The sequence below is a fragment of the Salmo trutta genome, unplaced genomic scaffold (assembly GCF_901001165.1).
Source record: "Salmo trutta unplaced genomic scaffold, fSalTru1.1, whole genome shotgun sequence".
Taxonomy (NCBI): domain Eukaryota; kingdom Metazoa; phylum Chordata; class Actinopteri; order Salmoniformes; family Salmonidae; genus Salmo; species Salmo trutta.
In genome coordinates, this window is record NW_021822521.1 from 522385 (window position 1) to 540638 (window position 18254).

General features: G+C 45.1%; 2 protein-coding genes across 2 annotated transcripts in view; one reads left to right on the plus strand and one right to left on the minus strand.

Annotated features, from left to right (window-relative positions):
- Nucleotides 1-4021, plus strand: part of LOC115182466 (ectonucleotide pyrophosphatase/phosphodiesterase family member 2) — a 41157-nt gene extending 37136 nt beyond the window's left edge. The window contains exons 24-25 of the mRNA XM_029744063.1: nt 3068-3221; nt 3697-4021. Of these exons, the coding sequence (XP_029599923.1) occupies nt 3068-3221; nt 3697-3867 (325 nt within the window). The 3' untranslated portion in view covers nt 3868-4021. The remainder of the gene's footprint in view (nt 1-3067; nt 3222-3696) is intronic.
- A 3900-nt stretch (nt 4022-7921) lies between these two features.
- Nucleotides 7922-16593, minus strand: LOC115182474 (CCN family member 3). Its single transcript, XM_029744075.1, has 5 exons — nt 16307-16593; nt 15956-16184; nt 15330-15584; nt 14362-14582; nt 7922-10279 (listed from the first exon to the last, which is right to left on the minus strand). Exons 1-5 carry the CDS (start codon nt 16355-16357, stop codon nt 9986-9988), a joined length of 1050 nt encoding a protein of 349 aa, XP_029599935.1. The 5' UTR covers nt 16358-16593; the 3' UTR covers nt 7922-9985.
- Nucleotides 16594-18254: the final 1661 nt, after the last annotated feature.

Below are 18254 nucleotides of genomic sequence, written 5' to 3' on the forward strand. Positions count from 1 at the left end.
TGTTTGGGGCATCCGGAAAAAGCTTGTCCGGAGAAGACAAGGTGAGCGCTACCATCAGTCCTGTGTCATGCCAACAGTAAAGCATCCTGAGACCATTCATGTGTGGGGTTGCTTCTCAGCCAAGGGAGTGGGCTCACTCACAATTTGCCTAAGAACACAGCCATGAACAAAGAATGGTACCTACACATCCTCTGAGAGCAACTTCTCCCAACCATCCAGGAACAGTTTGGTGACGAACAATGCCTTTTCCAGCATGATGGAGCACCTTGCCATAAGGCAAAAGTGATAACTAAGTGGCTCGGGGAACAAAACATCGATATTTTGGGTCCATGGCCAGGAAACTCCCCAGACCTTAATCACATTGAGAACTTGTGGTCAATCCTCAAGAGGCGGGTGGACAAACAAAAACCCACACATTCTGACAAACTCCAAGCATTGATTATGCAAGAATGGGCCGCCATCAGTCAGGATGTGGCCCAGAAGTTAATTGACAGCATGCCAGGGAGGATTGCAGAGGTCTTGAAAAAGAAGGGTCAACACTGCAAATATTGACTCTTTCCATCAACTTCATGTAATTGTCAATAAAAGCCTTTGACACTTATGAAATGCTTGTAATTATACTTCAGTATTCCATAGTAACATCTGACAAAAATATCTAAAGACACTGAAGCAGCAAACTTTGTGGAAATTAATATTTCTGTCATTCTCAAAACTTTTGGCCACGACTGTACTTCTCAATGGGAAGTCAGACCCAACCTCGTTTTGCATCAGGATTTATTTGGAACAGTCATTTCTCTTTCCTTTCCTGCACAAGGCCAATACTGTATTTCCTTTCCTGCACAAGGCCAATAGTGTATTTCCTTTCCTGCACAAGGCCAATACTGTATTTCCTTTCCTGCACAAGGCCAATACTGTATTTCCTTTCCTGCACAAGGCCAATAGTGTATTTCCTTTCCTGCACAAGGCCAATACTGTATTTCCTTTCCTGCACAAGGCCAATACTGTATTTCCTTTCCTGCACAAGGCCAATACTGTATTTCCTTTCCTGCACAAGGCCAATACTGTATTTCCTTTCCTGCACAAGGCCAATACTGTATTTCCTTTCCTGCACAAGGCCAATACTGTATTTCCTTTCCTGCACAAGGCCAATACTGTATTTCCTTTCCTGCACAAGGCCAATACTGTATTTCGTATTTTACTCATTCATCAAAAAGAGGCAAATAAAGTGTGTTGTCATGGAAACGATCCAGCAACATGTAGTTGTAGGGCCACCTAGTGGCTAAAATCTGTTGTTACAAATGTCTGTACTTCTGTCTCTATTCAATCGTCATAATGTCACTGAACCTCACATAGAGCCTTTATGTGATTGAATGTGTGTTCTCTGTCTGTGGGACTATGCTGTCTCATACACTGCTCAAAAAAATAAAGGGAACACTTAAACAACACAATGTAACTCCAAGTCAATCACACTTCTGTGAAATCAAACTGTCCACTTAGGAAGCAACACTGATTGACAATACATTTCACATGCTGTTGTGCAAATGAAATAGACAACAGGTGGAAATTATAGGCAATTAGCAAGACACCCCCAATAAAGGATTGGTTCTGCAGGTGGGGACCACAGACCACTTCTCAGTTCCTATGCTTCCTGGCTGATGTTTTGGTCACTTTTGAATGCTGGCGGTGCTTTCACTCTAGTGGTAGCATGAGACGGAGTCTACAACCCACACAAGTGGCTCAGGTAGTGCAGCTCATCCAGGATGGCACATCAATGCGAGCTGTGGCAAGAAGGTTTGCTGTGTCTGTCAGCGTAGTGTCCAGAGCATGGAGGCGCTACCAGGAGACAGGCCAGTACATCAGGAGACGTGAAGGAGGCCGTAGGAGGGCAACAACCCAGCAGCAGGACCGCTACCTCCGCCTTTGTGCAAGGAGGAGCAGGAGGAGCACTGCCAGAGCCCTGCAAAATGACCTCCAACAGGCCACAAATGTGCATGTGTCTGCTCAAATGGTCAGAAACAGACTCCATGAGGGTGGTATGAGGGCCCGACGTCCACAGGTGGGGGTTGTGCTTACAGCCCAACACCGTGCAGGACGTTTGGCATTTGCCAGAGAACACCAAGATTGGCAAATTCTCCACTGGCGCCCTGTGCTCTTCACAGATGAAAGCAGGTTCACACTGAGCACGTGACAGAGTCTGGAGACGCCGTGGAGAACGTTCTGCTGCCTGCAACATCCTCCAGCATGACCGGTTTGGCGGTGGGTCAGTCATGGTGTGGGGTGGCATTTATTTGGGGGGCCGCACAGCCCTCCATGTGCTCGCCAGAGGTAGCCTGACTGCCATTAGGTACCGAGATGAGATCCTCAGACCCCTTGTGAGACCATATGCTGGTGCGGTTGGCCCTGGGTTCCTCCTAATGCAAGACAATGCTAGACCTCATGTGGCTGGAGTGTGTCAGCAGTTCCTGCAAGAGGAAGGCATTGATGCTATGGACTGGCCCGCCCGTTCCCCAGACCTGAATCCAATTGTGCACATCTGGGACATCATGTCTCGCTCCATCCACCAACGCCACGTTGCACCACAGACTGTCCAGAAGTTGGCGGATGCTTTAGTCCAGGTCTGGGAGGAGATCCCTCAGGAGACCATCCGCCACCTCATCAGGAGCATGCCTAGGCGTTGTAGGGAGGTCATACAGGCACGTGGAGGCCACACACACTACTGAGCCTCATTTTGACTTGTTTTAAGGACATTACATCAAAGTTGGATCAGCCTGTAGTGTGGTTTTCCACTTTAATTTTGAGTGTGACTCCAAATCCAGACCTCCATGGGTTGATAAATTGGATTTCCATTGATTATTTTTGTGTGATTTTGTTGTCAGCACATTCAACTATGTAAAGAAAAAAGTATTTAATAAGATTATTTCATTCATTCAGATCTAGGATGTGTTATTTTAGTGTTCCCTTTATTTTTTGGAGCAGTGTAGTTACTGACTGTCCTCTGGCTACATACAGTCTACCATGAACAAATATTCAACCTCCTTTGGTGATCTTCACATGTATTTGTCTACAGGTATGGAAGTGGTTCAGGGCCCATCCCAACCCACTACTACTGTGTGATAACCAGTTGTCTGGACTTCACCCAGGCTGAGGATATCTGTTCTGGACCTCTTAGCAGCTCTGCCTTCATCCTACCACACCGCTCAGACAACGACGAGAGCTGCAATGTGAGTCCCTGGCTACGTCCAAAATGGCGCCCTAACACCGATATAGTGTACTTCATAGGGCTCTGATCAAAGGTAGTGTATTGTGAAGGGAATAGGGTGCTATTGCCTCACACACACACACACACACACACACACACACACACACACACACACAGAGAGAGAAAGAAATTGTGAGAGAAAGACAGAGACAAGAAAAGGGCAACCAGTGAAGAATAAACACCATTGTAAATACAACCCATATTTATGTTTATTTATTTGCACATTGTTACACTGTATATAGACATATGACATTTGAAACGTGTCTATTCCTTTGAAACTTGTAATGTTTACTGTTCATTTGATTATTTCACTTTTGTATATTATCTATTTCACTTGCTTTGGCAATGTAAACATATGCTTCCCATGCCAATAAAGCCCCTTGAATTGAGATCTCAGAGCATCATGACGTTGTGTGATGTTGTCTTCGTCCCCCCAGAGCTCTGAGGAGGAGTCTAAGTGGGTGGAGGATCTGATGAAGCTGCACACGGCCCGGGTCCGAGACGTAGAGATCCTCACGGGCCTGGACTTCTACCGCCGGACTAGCCGGAGTTACCCTGAAATCCTCTCACTGAAGACTCACATGCACACGTATGAGAGTGAGATCTAAACCACTGTCCACCTACCCTCTCCTGTCTGTCTACCCTCTCCTGTCTGTCTACCCTCTCCTGTCTGTCTACCCTCTCCTGTCTGCCTACTCTCTCCTGTCTGCCTACCCTCTCCTGTCTGCCTACCCTCTCCTGTCTGCCTACCCTCTCCTGTCTGCCTACTCTCTCCTGTCTGTCTACCCTCTCCTGTCTGTCTACCCTCTCCTGTCTGCCTAACCTCTCCTGTCTGCCTAACCTCTCCTGTCTGTCTACCCTCTCCTGTCTGCCTACCCTCTCCTGTCTGCCTACCCTCTCCTGTCTACCTACCCTCTCCTGTCTACCTACCCTCTCCTGTCTGCCTACCCTCTCCTGTCTACCTACCCTCTCCTGTCTACCTACCCTCTCCTGTCTACCTACCCTCTCCTGTCTACCTACCCTCTCCTGTCTACCTACCCTCTCCTGTGTCCACCACAGCTCCGATGGTCTAGTGTATATTTTTGAATATGTCGTGTTTAGTTTTTTCACGTGTTATTCTAAATGTTTATTCATGGCTGTTCTGTTCCTCTGTAATGTAACACATTTCCTGTCCCTTTTTTTAATTTTTTTTTGATGATTAACAAGCATGAATTGAATTTCCTTATTTGTTGTTACTTGTATTGATAATGTGGTGTGTGTGTGTGTGGTGTTTGTGATGAATGTCTTGCTGGTGATGGCTGAGAGTACTGTGTTAATAATAATAAGCTCTGTCTGTACTGTGAACAATAATAATGATATCCTTTTCAATATGTACCGGACATCTGTGTGATCAACTTATTTATGCCTAATGTTTTAATCCAATAAACCTTTTTGTACTACCTCGTCTGTCATTGCGGTGTAACGGGGAAGTTGGCAGCAAGGTCAGAGGTCATTGCTGCTCAGCATTGTTGGTTTGATTTAATGCCAACAAAATGAGTCAATCAATAGAGCCTGTTCCTGTCGTTGGGAGATTTCATTTCAGTAAGAAATGTGTTTAGTGACGGACTCTAATGTTCCTGTCGTTGGGAGATTTCATTTCAGTAAGAAATGTGTTTAGTGACGGACTCTAATGTTCCTGTCGTTGGGAGATTTCATTTCAGTAAGAAATGTGTTTAGTGACGGGCTCTAATGTTCCTGTCGTTGGGAGATTTCATTTCAGTAAGAAATGGGTTTAGTGACGGGCTCTAATGTTCCTGTCGTTGGGAGATTTCATTTCAGTAAGAAATGTGTTTAAATGTGTTTAGTGACGGGCTCTAATGTTCCTGTCGTTGGGAGATTTCATTTCAGTAAGAAATGTGTTTAAATGTGTTTAGTGACGGGCTCTAATGTTCCTGTCGTTGGGAGATTTCATTTCAGTAAGAAATGTGTTTAGTGACGGACTCTAATGTTCCTGTCGTTGGGAGATTTCATTTCAGTAAGAAATGTGTTTAGTGACGGGCTCTAATGTTCCTGTCGTTGGGAGATTTCATTTCAGTAAGAAATGTGTTTAAATGTGTTTAGTGACGGGCTCTAATGGGTTCCCGAGTGACACAGCGGTCTAAGGCACTGCATCTCAGTGCTAGAGGTGTCATTACAGAAACCCTGGTTCGAATCCAGGCTGTATGTATTACAACCGGCCGTGATTGTAAATAAGAATTTGCTATTAACTGCCTTGCCTAGTTAAATAAAGGTTACTTTTTTTATTTTAATGGCAAGAGATACTGACAGGCTTTTAACTTGTAGTCTACACACTACAGAAATGCCTACCTAGAACATTCTTCCAAGGATGAAATCTAGGAAGTGCATCTGGTCTGACTCAAACCTGCTAATCTCAGTGGACGTACAATAAAGGTTTGAATCTGATTACACTGCAAACACCAGTCTGTCTCAACACTACAGTGATGATATACTGTAGTTTTCTCACTAATTTATCTCAGTGCAGAGACAAGAGAAAATGTATTTTACCAGCTGGCTGCCTGTGTACTGTACGTCCTGAATGGTAACCTATTCTCTACATAGGCTGTGTACTGTACGTCCTGAATGGTAACCTATTCACTACATAGGCTGTGTACTGTACGTCCTGAATGGTAACCTATTCACTACATAGGCTGTGTACTGTACGTCCTGAATGGTAACCTATTCTCTACATAGGCTGTGTACTGTACGTCCTGAATGGTAACCTATTCACTACATAGGCTGTGTACTGTACGTCCTGAATGGTAACCTATTCACTACATAGGCTGTGTACTGTACGTCCTGAATGGTAACCTATTCTCTACATAGGCTGTGTACTGTACGTCCTGAATGGTAACCTATTCTCTACATAGGCTGTGTACTGTACGTCCTGAATGGTAACCTATTCACTACATAGGCTGTGTACTGTACGTCCTGAATGGTAACCTATTCACTACATAGGCTGTGTACTGTACGTCCTGAATGGTAACCTATTCACTACATAGGCTGTGTACTGTACGTCCTGAATGGTAACCTATTCTCTACATAGGCTGTGTACTGTACGTCCTGAATGGTAACCTATTCACTACATAGGCTGTGTACTGTACGTCCTGAATGGTAACCTATTCTCTACATAGGCTGTGTACTGTACGTCCTGAATGGTAACCTATTCTCTACATAGGCTGTGTACTGTACGTCCTGAATGGTAACCTATTCACTACATAGGCTGTGTACTGTACGTCCTGAATGGTAACCTATTCTCTACATAGGCTGTGTACTGTACGTCCTGAATGGTAACCTATTCACTACATAGGCTGTGTACTGTACGTCCTGAATGGTAACCTATTCACTACATAGGCTGTGTACTGTACGTCCTGAATGGTAACCTATTCTCTACATAGGCTGCGTTTACACAGGCAGCTCAATTCTGATATTTTTACCCCACTATTTGGTCTTTCAAACAATCACATCAGATCATTTTCAGAGGTGATCTGATTGGTCAAAAGAACAATTAGTGTAAAAAAAATCAGAATTAGGCTGCCTGTGTAAACGCAGCCATGGTGCATACTTTTGACCAGGGCCCATAGGCATTATATAGGGAATAAGACCCGATTTGTCTTTGTTTATGAACGGTCACTCATACTAATGGACCTGCTACACTATAGCCATTGGGCGTCCAGCATTGCAATCAGACATTGGAGAAATGCTTCCTTTGAAATGAAAGCTGTTTCACTGCCCGTGTTGCGGGCAACGGCAGCGTCCAAACGCAATCATCACAGAGAGTCAATTCTTGATGGTTGACGCGCATGTTAATTCTATCTTGTGAATTGAAATAAAGTACATTTTGGTTGCATTTGGCCTCGGCTCTACAACACTGGTTATTTTACTAAGATTTATGAAGTCAAGAAGCTACTACTGTTAACTAGCTACACTGACTACCTATGTTCACAATGTAAACAAGAGCAACTTGTGTAATCTGGGTATCATTTAGAACAACACTAGCAACAATTTCATGAGTACATGCGGAAAACTGGGCCAACAGCTACTGTACTTACGAATAATAGATGAATACGGTACAGTGCAGTAGGGGAAAACAGAATAAAGACGCTAATCTCCGCTCCCAAATCAACGTGCTGTGTGTAGCAGGTAGAACGTCACATTGACGCGACGCTTCTATTGGAGCTGAAGTGTGACGTGCTGTACTTTTCCAATTAGGGACTCTGGGACTCTGCAGTTATGGTCATGGCTAACTTTTACTCTGGATAAGAATAACAATACAGGTCATGTTTCCTTTTTCTTTCCTGCACTTGTTAAATATCCCACAAGGTGTCGCTGTTTGCTGTGTCGTGGTTTTATGCACCAGTTCTGGGAGAGCTTTGAGCGTTCAGTAACTTCACTGACTTGTAAAAGAAGCGAGTGTTGGAAGTTAGAACGCACCATGGTCTCTAATAGTCATAAAGCATGTTATGTCGCATTCATTCGACGGGGTTGTCACTAAACTATGCATTAACCTTATATGAAAGGTGTTGTGCCATTCTTGTGTTTTTCAGTTTTAGGTCAATTTAATGTACATCAACCTATCTACACAGTATATCATGATGGTTGGAATAAAGAGAAACAAATCAGAAGTTATATAAAATATACATATTTAATATCAAATCATGAGTAAGTACAGTATTATTATAATGACCGAAAAGGCTGGGCAAAACACAACCAGAGTAGACGTACAGACACAATATAGAATTCATATTTACATTTGGTTTACAAAGACATACAGACACTATATAGAATTCATATTTACATTTGGTATATAAAGACATACAGACACTGTGTATTTAATACACGCTCGCGCCAACTATACAGTAAAGTATTTACACAACTTGTATCTTTCTACAAGAGACTACTGGATACAAGCCTTTGGAGGAGACCATAGAGGAGTAGAAAATTAACATCCTGTTTTAGGAAAATCTACATTGCATTGCAGTCAATGACAGTATATCAGAACTGGGTGACATATATATGCCAAAGACTTTGGAGGTGCACTTGACTTAGCTTGCCCTGTACAATGGAACCAATGGAATAGTCTCATAAACTGCCAACTCAACCCACAGCCTGCACACTGGTCAAGTTAAATCATCTCAAGTATTTGACACATGTATTTCACCCAGGTCTGAAGTGTACGGGGCGGGGCTAGAGGTCCAAGAGCGGAGACTTACAGGCTGGCTGTAGAAAGCGGCAGTACATTATGAGAACAACCTTTGACCTGGCTGTCGACATGACTGTTGTGTGGGCCAAGACCAGGTTGACTGGAGAGCCTGGGAGAGGGCAAGAGTCTGCAAACATCTAAAAGGTCAAAGGTCAGTGGAATGAGGGGAATAGAAACACAGGTTTTCACCAGAACAAATACAACAGTGAGCAGGTGTTGCTTTCATGTGACATTTGTTTGTGACGTGCAGCTGGAAAACTGTTGGACGTGCATACATTGCACTTGAAACGATTGTAGGTAGACTAACCGCTATTTCGGAAATACCTCTGGGACAGTCAGAGGCTGTCTAAAACTGACCCAGGAGCTGTGTATGATCGCTGAGGCCGTTTGAGTCAGAGGCTGTCTAAAACTGACCCAGGAGCTGTGTATGATCACTGAGGCAGTTTGAGTCAGAGGCTGTCTAAAACTGACCCAGGAGCTGTGTATGATCACTGAGACCGTTTGAGTCAGAGGCTGTCTAAAACTGACCCAGGAGCTGTGTATGATCACTGAGACCGTTTGAGTCAGAGGCTGTCTAAAACTGACCCAGGAGCTGTGTATGATCACTGAGGCCGTTTGCAGTAAGCAGAAAAGGAAAACTCTGTCGTTGTGATACACTAAAGCACAACGTTTCCAGTTCTATCAGATGCAGAAAGCATGCTCATCCATTCTGTAAAGGTAGCTAAGTGCTGACTGTGAGAATCTCAATTACATACTCCTCGCGTCCTCTCTCCTCTCTCCTCGCGCCCTCTCTCCTCGCGCCCTCTCTCCTCGCGCCCTCTCTCCTCTCCCCTCGCGCCCTCTCTCCTCGCGCCCTCTCTCCTCGCCTCCTTCTCAAAACCCATTGGGAAAGAATGTCAGAGGGGAGGGACATCTGGCTTTCTCATGAAAGGGGTTTTGAGAAGGAGGTGAGGAGAGAGGATGCGATAAGTATGCAACTGAGATTCTGCCTCCTGAGACCAACCATACACCTTCAGGGATATGTTGTCAAGAACATTTAGAGTCATGAACGTATAGAGTCACCTGACTACAGCGTTGTCTCTGGGACAGTGTTATAACCTGTGACCGCTGTAGACCAGGTCTGACGGCTGATACACAGCGTTGTCTCTGGGACAGTGTTATAACCTGTAACCGCTGTAGACCAGGTCTGACGGCTGATACACAGCGTTGTCTCTGGGACAGTGTTATAACCTGTAACCGCTGTAGACCAGGTCTGACGGCTGATACACAGCGTTGTCTCTGGGACAGTGTTATAACCTGTAACCGCTGTAGACCAGGTCTGATGACTGATACACAGCGTTGTCTCTGGGACAGTGTTATAACCTGTAACCGCTGTAGACCAGGTCTGATGGCTGATACACAGCGTTGTCTCTGGGACAGTGTTATAACCTGTAACCGCTGTAGACCGGGTCTGATGGCTGATACACAGCGTTGTCTCTGGGACAGTGTTATAACCTGTAACCGCTGTAGACCAGGTCTGATGGCTGATACACAGCGTTGTCTCTGGGACAGTGGTAGTGGCAGGCGCAGGTGTTGATGAACATCACAGCTTTCTTGATGGCTTTACCCTGAGCACACTGGAAGTCCACCTGCGCTGTCTCGGTGCTGTGGGGGGTGCAGCAGCGCCCGTCCGTACACACACCACAGTACCGGGGCTTGTAGGTCAGGACGCTGGTGCAGTTCTTATAGCTGAACCGGATGGGTTTCACCACCTTCTTCATCCTCAGGCACTTGCTTCCTCTCTGAGGATTTAGAGGAGGAAATGATTGGCAGTTGGTGAAACACTGAAATACTTCTTTCATGTATTTTGTCAGAGCTCTTGTGAGTTTTGTTAGTCGGAAGATTTGCAATGCATTTGGTCCGAATGGCAAAAAAAACTAACTGAACTTGAACTTCTATTCTTGAACTTCTATTCTAGCCTACCTTAGGAACATCCTTCTGCTGAAGCTGATGGTATTAGTACAGTGACAGTGGGTTGAGTAGCCTACCTTAGGAACATCCTTCTGCTGAAGCTGATGGTATTAGTACAGTGACAGTGGGTTGAGTAGCCTACCTTAGGAACATCCTTCTGCTGAAGCTGATGGTATTAGTACAGTGACAGTGGGTTGAGTAGCCTACCTTAGGAACATCCTTCTGCTGAAGCTGATGGTATTAGTACAGTGACAGTGGGTTGAGTAGCCTACCTTAGGAACATCCTTCTGCTGAAGCTGATGGTATTAGTACAGTGACAGTGGGTTGAGTAGCCTACCTTAGGAACATCCTTCTGCTGAAGCTGATGGTATTAGTACAGTGACAGTGGGTTGAGTAGCCTACCTTAGGAACATCCTTCTGCTGAAGCTGATGGTATTAGTACAGTGACAGTGGGTTGAGTAGCCTACCTTAGGAACATCCTTCTGCTGAAGCTGATGGTATTAGTACAGTGACAGTGGGTTGAGTAGCCTACCTTAGGAACATCCTTCTGCTGAAGCTGATGGTATTAGTACAGTGACAGTGGGTTGAGTAGCCTACCTTAGGAACATCCTTCTGCTGAAGCTGATGGTATTAGTACAGTGACAGTGGGTTGAGTAGCCTACCTTAGGAACATCCTTCTGCTGAAGCTGATGGTATTAGTACAGTGACAGTGGGTTGAGTAGCCTACCTTAGGAACATCCTTCTGCTGAAGCTGATGGTATTAGTACAGTGACAGTGGGTTGAGTAGCCTACCTTAGGAACATCCTTCTGCTGAAGCTGATGGTATTAATACAGTGACAGTGGGTTGAGTAGCCTACCTTAGGAACATCCTTCTGCTGAAGCTGATGGTATTAGTACAGTGACAGTGGGTTGAGTAGCCTACCTTAGCAACATCCTTCTGCTGAAGCTGATGGTATTAGTACAGTGACAGTGGGTTGAGTAGCCTACCTTAGGAACATCCTTCTGCTGAAGCTGATGGTATTAATACAGTGACAGTGGGTTGAGTAGCCTACCTTAGGAACATCCTTCTGCTGAAGCTGATGGTATTAGTACAGTGACAGTGGGTTGAGTAGCCTACCTTAGGAACATCCTTCTGCTGAAGCTGATGGTATTAGTACAGTGACAGTGGGTTGAGTAGCCTACCTTAGGAACATCCTTCTGCTGAAGCTGATGGTATTAGTACAGTGACAGTGGGTTGAGTAGCCTACCTTAGGAACATCCTTCTGCTGAAGCTGATGGTATTAGTACAGTGACAGTGGGTTGAGTAGCCTACCTTAGGAACATCCTTCTGCTGAAGCTGATGGTATTAGTACAGTGACAGTGGGTTGAGTAGCCTACCTTAGGAACATCCTTCTGCTGAAGCTGATGGTATTAATACAGTGACAGTGGGTTGAGTAGCCTACCTTAGCAACATCCTTCTGCTGAAGCTGATGGTATTAGTACAGTGACAGTGGGTTGAGTAGCCTACCTTAGGAACATCCTTCTGCTGAAGCTGATGGTATTAATACAGTGACAGTGGGTTGAGTAGCCTACCTTAGGAACATCCTTCTGCTGAAGCTGATGGTATTAGTACAGTGACAGTGGGTTGAGTAGCCTACCTTAGCAACATCCTTCTGCTGAAGCTGATGGTATTAGTACAGTGACAGTGGGTTGAGTAGCCTACCTTAGGAACATCCTTCTGCTGAAGCTGATGGTATTAATACAGTGACAGTGGGTTGAGTAGCCTACCTTAGGAACATCCTTCTGCTGAAGCTGATGGTATTAGTACAGTGACAGTGGGTTGAGTAGCCTACCTTAGCAACATCCTTCTGCTGAAGCTGATGGTATTAGTACAGTGACAGTGGGTTGAGTAGCCTACCTTAGGAACATCCTTCTGCTGAAGCTGATGGTATTAATACAGTGACAGTGGGTTGAGTAGCCTACCTTAGGAACATCCTTCTGCTGAAGCTGATGGTATTAGTACAGTGACAGTGGGTTGAGTAGCCTACCTTAGCAACATCCTTCTGCTGAAGCTGATGGTATTAGTACAGTGACAGTGGGTTGAGTAGCCTACCTTAGGAACATCCTTCTGCTGAAGCTGATGGTATTAATACAGTGACAGTGGGTTGAGTAGCCTACCTTAGGAACATCCTTCTGCTGAAGCTGATGGTATTAGTACAGTGACAGTGGGTTGAGTAGCCTACCTTAGCAACATCCTTCTGCTGAAGCTGATGGTATTAGTACAGTGACAGTGGGTTGAGTAGCCTACCTTAGGAACATCCTTCTGCTGAAGCTGATGGTATTAGTACAGTGACAGTGGGTTGAGTAGCCTACCTTAGCAACATCCTTCTGCTGAAGCTGATGGTATTAGTACAGTGACAGTGGGTTGAGTAGCCTACCTTAGGAACATCCTTCTGCTGAAGCTGATGGTATTAGTACAGTGACAGTGGGTTGAGTAGCCTACCTTAGCAACATCCTTCTGCTGAAGCTGATGGTATTAGTACAGTGACAGTGGGTTGAGTAGCCTACCTTAGGAACATCCTTCTGCTGAAGCTGATGGTATTAGTACAGTGACAGTGGGTTGAGTAGCCTACCTTAGGAACATCCTTCTGCTGAAGCTGATGGTATTAGTACAGTGACAGTGGGTTGAGTAGCCTACCTTAGCAACATCCTTCTGCTGAAGCTGATGGTATTAGTACAGTGACAGTGGGTTGAGTAGCCTACCTTAGGAACATCCTTCTGCTGAAGCTGATGGTATTAGTACAGTGACAGTGGGTTGAGTAGCCTACCTTAGGAACATCCTTCTGCTGAAGCTGATGGTATTAGTACAGTGACAGTGGGTTGAGTAGCCTACCTTAGGAACATCCTTCTGCTGAAGCTGATGGTATTAGTACAGTGACAGTGGGTTGAGTAGCCTACCTTAGGAACATCCTTCTGCTGAAGCTGATGGTATTAGTACAGTGACAGTGGGTTGAGTAGCCTACCTTAGGAACATCCTTCTGCTGAAGCTGATGGTATTAGTACAGTGACAGTGGGTTGAGTAGCCTACCTTAGCAACATCCTTCTGCTGAAGCTGATGGTATTAGTACAGTGACAGTGGGTTGAGTAGCCTACCTTAGGAACATCCTTCTGCTGAAGCTGATGGTATTAGTACAGTGACAGTGGGTTGAGTAGCCTACCTTAGGAACATCCTTCTGCTGAAGCTGATGGTATTAATACAGTGACAGTGGGTTGAGTAGCCTACCTTAGGAACATCCTTCTGCTGAAGCTGATGGTATTAATACAGTGACAGTGGGTTGAGTAGCCTACCTTAGCAACATCCTTCTGCTGAAGCTGATGGTATTAATACAGTGACAGTGGGTTGAGTAGCCTACCTTAGGAACATCCTTCTGCTGAAGCTGATGGTATTAGTACAGTGACAGTGGGTTGAGTAGCCTACCTTAGGAACATCCTTCTGCTGAAGCTGATGGTATTAGTACAGTGACAGTGGGTTGAGTAGCCTACCTTAGGAACATCCTTCTGCTGAAGCTGATGGTATTAGTACAGTGACAGTGGGTTGAGTAGCCTACCTTAGGAACATCCTTCTGCTGAAGCTGATGGTATTAGTACAGTGACAGTGGGTTGAGTAGCCTACCTTAGCAACATCCTTCTGCTTGAAGCTGATGGTATTAGTACAGTGACAGTGGGTTGAGTAGCCTACCTTAGGAACATCCTTCTGCTGAAGCTGATGGTATTAGTACAGTGACAGTGGGTTGAGTAGCCTACCTTAGCAACATCCTTCTGCTGAAGCTGATGGTATTAGTACAGTGACAGTGGGTTGAGTAGCCTACCTTAGCAACATCCTTCTGCTGAAGCTGCTGGTATTAGTACAGTGACAGTGGGTTGAGTAGCCTACCTTAGGAACATCCTTCTGCTGAAGCTGCTGTTTGTCGCAGGGCCTGACGATGCACAGACGCGTCTGCTTGACCATCTCACAGCGGGGGTTCTTGTTGGTGACCCGGGTGGAGATGCCCATGCCACAGGTCCGAGAGCAGGCGCCCCACTCCGTAGTCTGCTCTATGCAGTTAGTACTGGGGTCCCACGAGTCAATCCCCACTGTCTCCTCCTGTCTGTAGGCTGTACGGAAGGACAGGGAGGGACACACCGTATGAGACAGATGTTGTGACATGGGAAATACAGATGCACGCTAGATTGATTGATGAACATAAGAATTACTGGACAACAGTGCATAAGAGGAGACTTATGTTAGGCTGGTATTGGGATCTGTGTGGTTAATTGATTCCCCTACATTGGTGTATAATCGGTATACAGGTAATCCAATTCACAGTTCTATCGGAATCTAATTCTTTATGTGCCTGAAGTCCATTAATCACAGATTAACAACGATCCAAGGTACATCACATTCCAGAGAACAGGAAATGGAATGTTTTGGCTACAGAGGTCTACACGGAGGCTTCCTGGGATAAGTCAACTTGCTCTGTGAGTCTCTCTCTGTACTCTGAGGCAATTCAGCATTTCCCTTCACACAGAGCCAGCCAGGTCAACCTAGAGGCATGCAAGAATCTGACTCTTGACTTTGTGGCTTGCACCAGAGTACCAGTCACGTCAGAAGTAGAGAGAGAAACTGCGTCCCACATGGAACCCTATTCCTTATGTAGTACACTAGAGAATTATTTGTTATTTAATTGTTATTTTTTACTTATCTTTTTTTTTACTTAACCAACAATGCCGTTTTAAGAAAAATAAGTGTTAAGGGCTTGTAAGTAAGCATCTCACTGTAAGGTCTACCTTCACCTGTTGTATTCTACGCATGTGACAAATAAAAAGTTATTTGAGTTGAGAGCAGAGAGACTGAGTTCTTACCAGCCATGGCGAAGCTGCCCAGGGCACTGGCCTCTGGTTGGGGGTCACATACCCACTTCTCACAGCACTCCCCTGGGACCGCCACCTTCCTGGGTAGAGGGCAGTCAGGGCCCGGCAGCATCACGTCCAGGTTACAGCGCGGCACGCAGGCGATCTGACCGTCCCTGCAGGTGCACTGGTACTTGCAGCTGGGGAAGAAGGTCTCCCCGTTCTGGTACACTGAACCGTCCAACAGGCAGATGTCTCCCTCATGAGCTGTGGAAGAGAGGAGGACACAAGAAAAGCACAAATCATTATTTAACATTTTTAATTCCCAATACTCATATCTGGATAAAATCCAAAATGTCATATGTTTAAGTGTTTGTGTCTTCAAATGAATGTAAATTGTTATCATCATCATCATCATCATCATCATTATCATCATCAATAGCTCTTAGATAGGGGCGGGGTCCCCGCTGCCACTCTTCGATTACCTTTGACCTTTTTCAAAAGAAGGCGAGAGAGGACAGAGGAGAGAGGTACGCAGGAGTTGAACAAATCCAATTGAGACAAGGCCAGGGAATCTACCCCGCTCTGACACCTACACTAGGTCATCACTTGTTCAATATAATTAACAAATGACTCACCGACACAGACACCTGTCCTCTGGTGAACATCGGCCGTGTAGTCGCAGTTCAGACCCCTGTGTGTATCACAGGGATTTATTTCCGAGCACACCTCTCCTTTCTGCCTGGCACAGACCAGACAGCACGCGCAGTCATCCAGAATCAACTGGACCCTGGGGACGCACATCGGAGGCTCCTGCGGACATAGGCACCGTGTCGGACACACCTGCGCCAAGATCTGGGAGCAAATCTGGGGGGAAAAAGGGAAAACTGTGTTCAAATGTGATCAAAGTTGTTGCTCCTTGCTTTCATATTCTTCACATAATGTAGTTTGGATGAGCCTACTCTGTAACGTTAACTGAATTTATTTACCTGTGTTGAAATGTAGAAAATGAAAAGGGTTCTCTCTGCAAGCTTAGACATCCTGATTCAGTGAAAGGTAGTTTTCTCTTGGTAGAATTTTCCCTCCTTTGTGTCTTGCTGAAGCTCTGTAAATCCCTTTGGCGTGCTTCAGAAGTGTGTGCAGAGCCATTTATAACGGTCCTGTCTACGACGCGGTGACGCGTGAAGGAGGAATGGAGGAGGGGAAGGAGGAGGGATGGAGGAAGGGGATGATGGAGGGATCACCCCCCTGGCCCTGGTAGAGTCTGGGAATTCTGACATCTGATTGGATCAGGATGAGACTCACATTTTCCTGTTAGATCCTGAGTTCTTCGCACACAGAGGAAGGCTACGTTACTAGTATTTAGGACACATAAGCTCATTTGACAGTTTTATTGCTGCTATTCATATCAATAATATTTTTTTTTCATGATCATTCAAATGAACCTACTTCAAACTAGTTCCTCTGTTCCCTGATTTTCATTATTGTGCTCTTTACATCTCTGGAATTAAAATAGTTCTAGTTTGACTGCAGAATTGATATCATACTGGTCGATCTAGTTTGACTGCAGAATAGATATCACACTGGTCGATCTAGTTTGGCTGCGGAATTGATATCACACTGGTCGATCTAGTTTGGCTGCGGAATTGGTATCACACTGGTCGATCTAGTTTGGCTGCGGAATTGATATCACACTGGTCGATCTAGTTTGGCTGCGGAATTGATATCACACTGGTCGATCTAGTTTGACTGCGGAATTGATATCACACTGGTCGATCTAGTTTGACTGCAGAATAGATATCACACTGGTCGATCTAGTTTGACTGCGGAATTGATATCACACTGGTCGATCTAGTTTGGCTGCAGAATTGATATCACACTGGTCGATCTAGTTTGGCTGCAGAATTGATATCACACTAGTCGATCTAGTTTGACTACAGAATTGATATCACACTGGTCGATCTAGTTTGGCTGCAGAATTGATATCACACTGGTCGATCTAGTTTGGCTGCGGAATTGATATCACACTGGTCGATCTAGTTTGACTGCAGAATAGATATCACACTGGTCGATCTAGTTTGACTGCAGAATTGATATCACACTGGTCGATCTAGTTTGGCTGCAGAATTGATATCACACTGGTCGATCTAGTTTGGCTGCAGAAAAGATATCACACTGGTCGATCTAGTTTGGCTGCAGAATTGATATCACACTAGTCGATCTAGTTTGACTACAGAATTGATATCACACTGGTCGATCTAGTTTGGCTGCAGAATTGATATCACACTGGTCGATCTAGTTTGGCTGCGGAATTGATATCACACTGGTCGATCTAGTTTGGCTGCGGAATTGATATCACACTGGTCGATCTAGTTTGGCTGCAGAATTGATATCACACTGGTCGATCTAGTTTGACTGCAGAATTGATATCACACTGGTCGATCTAGTTTGGCTGCAGAATAGATATCACACTGGTCGATCTAGTTTGACTGCGGAATTGATATCACACTGGTCGATCTAGTTTGACTGCGGAATTGATATCACACTGGTCGATCTAGTTTGACTGCAGAATAGATATCACACTGGTCGATCTAGTTTGACTGCAGAATAGATATCACACTGGTCGATCTAGTTTGACTGCGGAATTGATATCACACTGGTCGATCTAGTTTGGCTGCAGAATTGATATCACACTGGTCGATCTAGTTTGGCTGCGGAATTGATATCACACTGGTCGATCTAGTTTGACTGCGGAATAGATATCACACTGGTCGATCTAGTTTGACTGCAGAATTGATATCACACTGGTCGATCTAGTTTGGCTGCAGAATTGATATCACACTGGTCGATCTAGTTTGGCTGCAGAAAAGATATCACACTGGTCGATCTAGTTTGGCTGCAGAATTGATATCACACTAGTCGATCTAGTTTGACATC

What these genes read in the sequence shown, in the direction of transcription:
- LOC115182474 (XM_029744075.1), bottom strand. Translation starts at nt 16,357, where the DNA reads ATGTCTAAGCTTGCAGAGAGAACCCTTTTCATTTTCTACATTTCAACA. An exon ending in TTTTCTACATTTCAACACAG is followed by an intron (nt 16,185 to 16,306) that starts GTAAATAAATTC and finishes TTTTCCCCCCAG; the next exon opens with ATTTGCTCCCAGATCTTGGC. An exon ending in GGGCAGCTTCGCCATGGCTG is followed by an intron (nt 14,583 to 15,329) that starts GTAAGAACTCAG and finishes CCTTCCGTACAG; the next exon opens with CCTACAGACAGGAGGAGACA.